The 1874-nt window shown below is 38.1% G+C and overlaps 1 protein-coding gene across 1 annotated transcript; it reads right to left on the bottom strand.

Annotated features, from left to right (window-relative positions):
* Positions 1-1676: 1676 nt before the first annotated feature.
* Positions 1677-1874, bottom strand: LOC127557863 (keratin-associated protein 20-2-like). The gene has a single exon (XM_051991149.1). The coding sequence runs from the start codon at positions 1872-1874 to the stop codon at positions 1677-1679; it is 198 nt and encodes a 65-aa protein (XP_051847109.1).

Here is a 1874-nt window from a genome sequence, read left to right as displayed (position 1 = left end):
GCTGTCTAGATTTGGCCACTGAGTTAGCTGACAATATTCAGACTGTATGCAGGTCTCTTCTCAAGAAAAAAAAAAAAAACACTGGAAATTGAGGGGAAGCTCATCAGTTGTGGAATGGCTCAATGAACTGTGGAGTGTATTTGTGAAGGCATATTATTTTTTATGGGAAATGATGAGCAGAATGCTGTCAGGAAGGAAAAAATCTGGAAATCCTTCATGAACTCAAGCAAAGTGAAATATATTGTATGCAAAGTCATAGCAATGTTCTGGGATGATCAGCTGTAGAAAACTTTAATTGTCTCAGTAGCACAATCATCCACGACTTCACTTAAGGACTTATAATGAAAAATCCTACCCAGAGAAGAAACTCATTATGTCTGAATAAAGACTGAAATGTTCTCTCTTTCTCTCTCATTTCTTTCTCTTTTTCTTAACTTCATTTTTTTTTGCCATGAGGGAATTATAATTCTTTTGACAACTTGACTTTTATGGAAATGTTTTTCATAACTTCACAGTAGGTTTCTTAATTGTGAATGGGAATAAGGGAGAAAATGTAGAACTCAAAAATTTTAGGAAAAAACTTTTCCAACCAAAAACAAAACAAGACAAAATATTCAGACTGTATACATGATTCTTTCTGTGACTATTGTGTGCCTAACTTATGCTGTGCTTTACATCTTGAGATTTCCTAAAGAAAACAAAGTGGTGAAAGAGAGCTCAACAAGGATTTTGTTGCTCAGTCATTTTTTACTGTTTTCTGAATCATTGTGACTGCATCCGACATTTTAATGGTCCAAAAAAAAAAAAAAAACCATTTGCCATAGCCCTCTCCAGACCGTTATACAGATTGAGACAAACAAAGTATTCAAATACTCAGGTGATGAGGACAGATTTGAATGCACTAAGATAATTTTTCCTGACTCCATTCTCAGTAATCAATTCTCTGTTTCATCTAGTTTTCCAGAGTAAGACTGGGAAGACAATTCTGAAATCAATAGGGATACCTTGGATTTAGAATTTACAAATCATGAATATAATACCAAACATATATGAAACTTTGGAAAGTTGGACAGTACAAGCACAAATGAGAGAAGGGACTGAGATTATAGAGAACAAAAGCCATTTGTTCAGTAAAGTGGGGCATATGTATTTTAATGGACTAATATGTAAGAACTTCATAGTCAAATCTGAGAAAGATGCTTTAAATGGAAATAATGTCATTCATGAACAGAAATGTTCAGCGATTTCAAAGTGTTGCCAAAAATGCATTGGAGACCTAAACTTCTATAATGACACAGATAAGCACATCAAGGCTTAAAATCTCTTTATGATGAGAGGCTGAAACCCAAAGAGACAGAGGTCAAGCAGGACAAATAACAACTTTGGTAAGCAAGGGAAAACAAGTTTATTGCAAAGTCATAAAAGTCACAATAATGTATGAGAGATGAGCCAACTTGCTGGGAAGGAGTTGTTGGAGAAGTCTGACAGGTGAGAGTGTGCATCATTTCCCAGAAGGAAGGGTCCTGCTGCTTCTTGGTCATTGTTCTGAGTATGCCATGGGGATTGCTAGACCCTGTTGTGGTAGCTTTCCAATGTAGCTCAGCTGCAGACACAAACAGAAGGTGATATCCTTCTGGGATTACAGATTCCTTGACAGCCCAATAGCAAGGGATTTTTCAGTAGAAGCCATAAGAATAATACCTTCCATAGCAAGATGGACGGCAGCAGCCATAGCCATAGCTTCCATAGCCCAGGCCTCCATAGCCACAGCCTCCACAGCCATAGCCTAGGCCACGGAAGCAGCCACATCCACAGCCATAACCAGACCCACAGCCATAGCCCAGGCCCCCATAGTAGCTGCCGTAGTAGCACAT

The sequence above is a fragment of the Antechinus flavipes genome, chromosome 3 (genome assembly GCF_016432865.1).
Source record: "Antechinus flavipes isolate AdamAnt ecotype Samford, QLD, Australia chromosome 3, AdamAnt_v2, whole genome shotgun sequence".
NCBI classification, from domain to species: domain Eukaryota; kingdom Metazoa; phylum Chordata; class Mammalia; order Dasyuromorphia; family Dasyuridae; genus Antechinus; species Antechinus flavipes.
This window is presented reverse-complemented; position numbering and strand designations above follow the sequence as displayed.

Excerpts from the sequence above, each read along its gene's own strand:
- LOC127557863 (XM_051991149.1), bottom strand. The coding sequence starts at position 1,874 with ATGTGCTACTACGGCAGCTACTATGGGGGCCTGGGCTATGGCTGTGGG.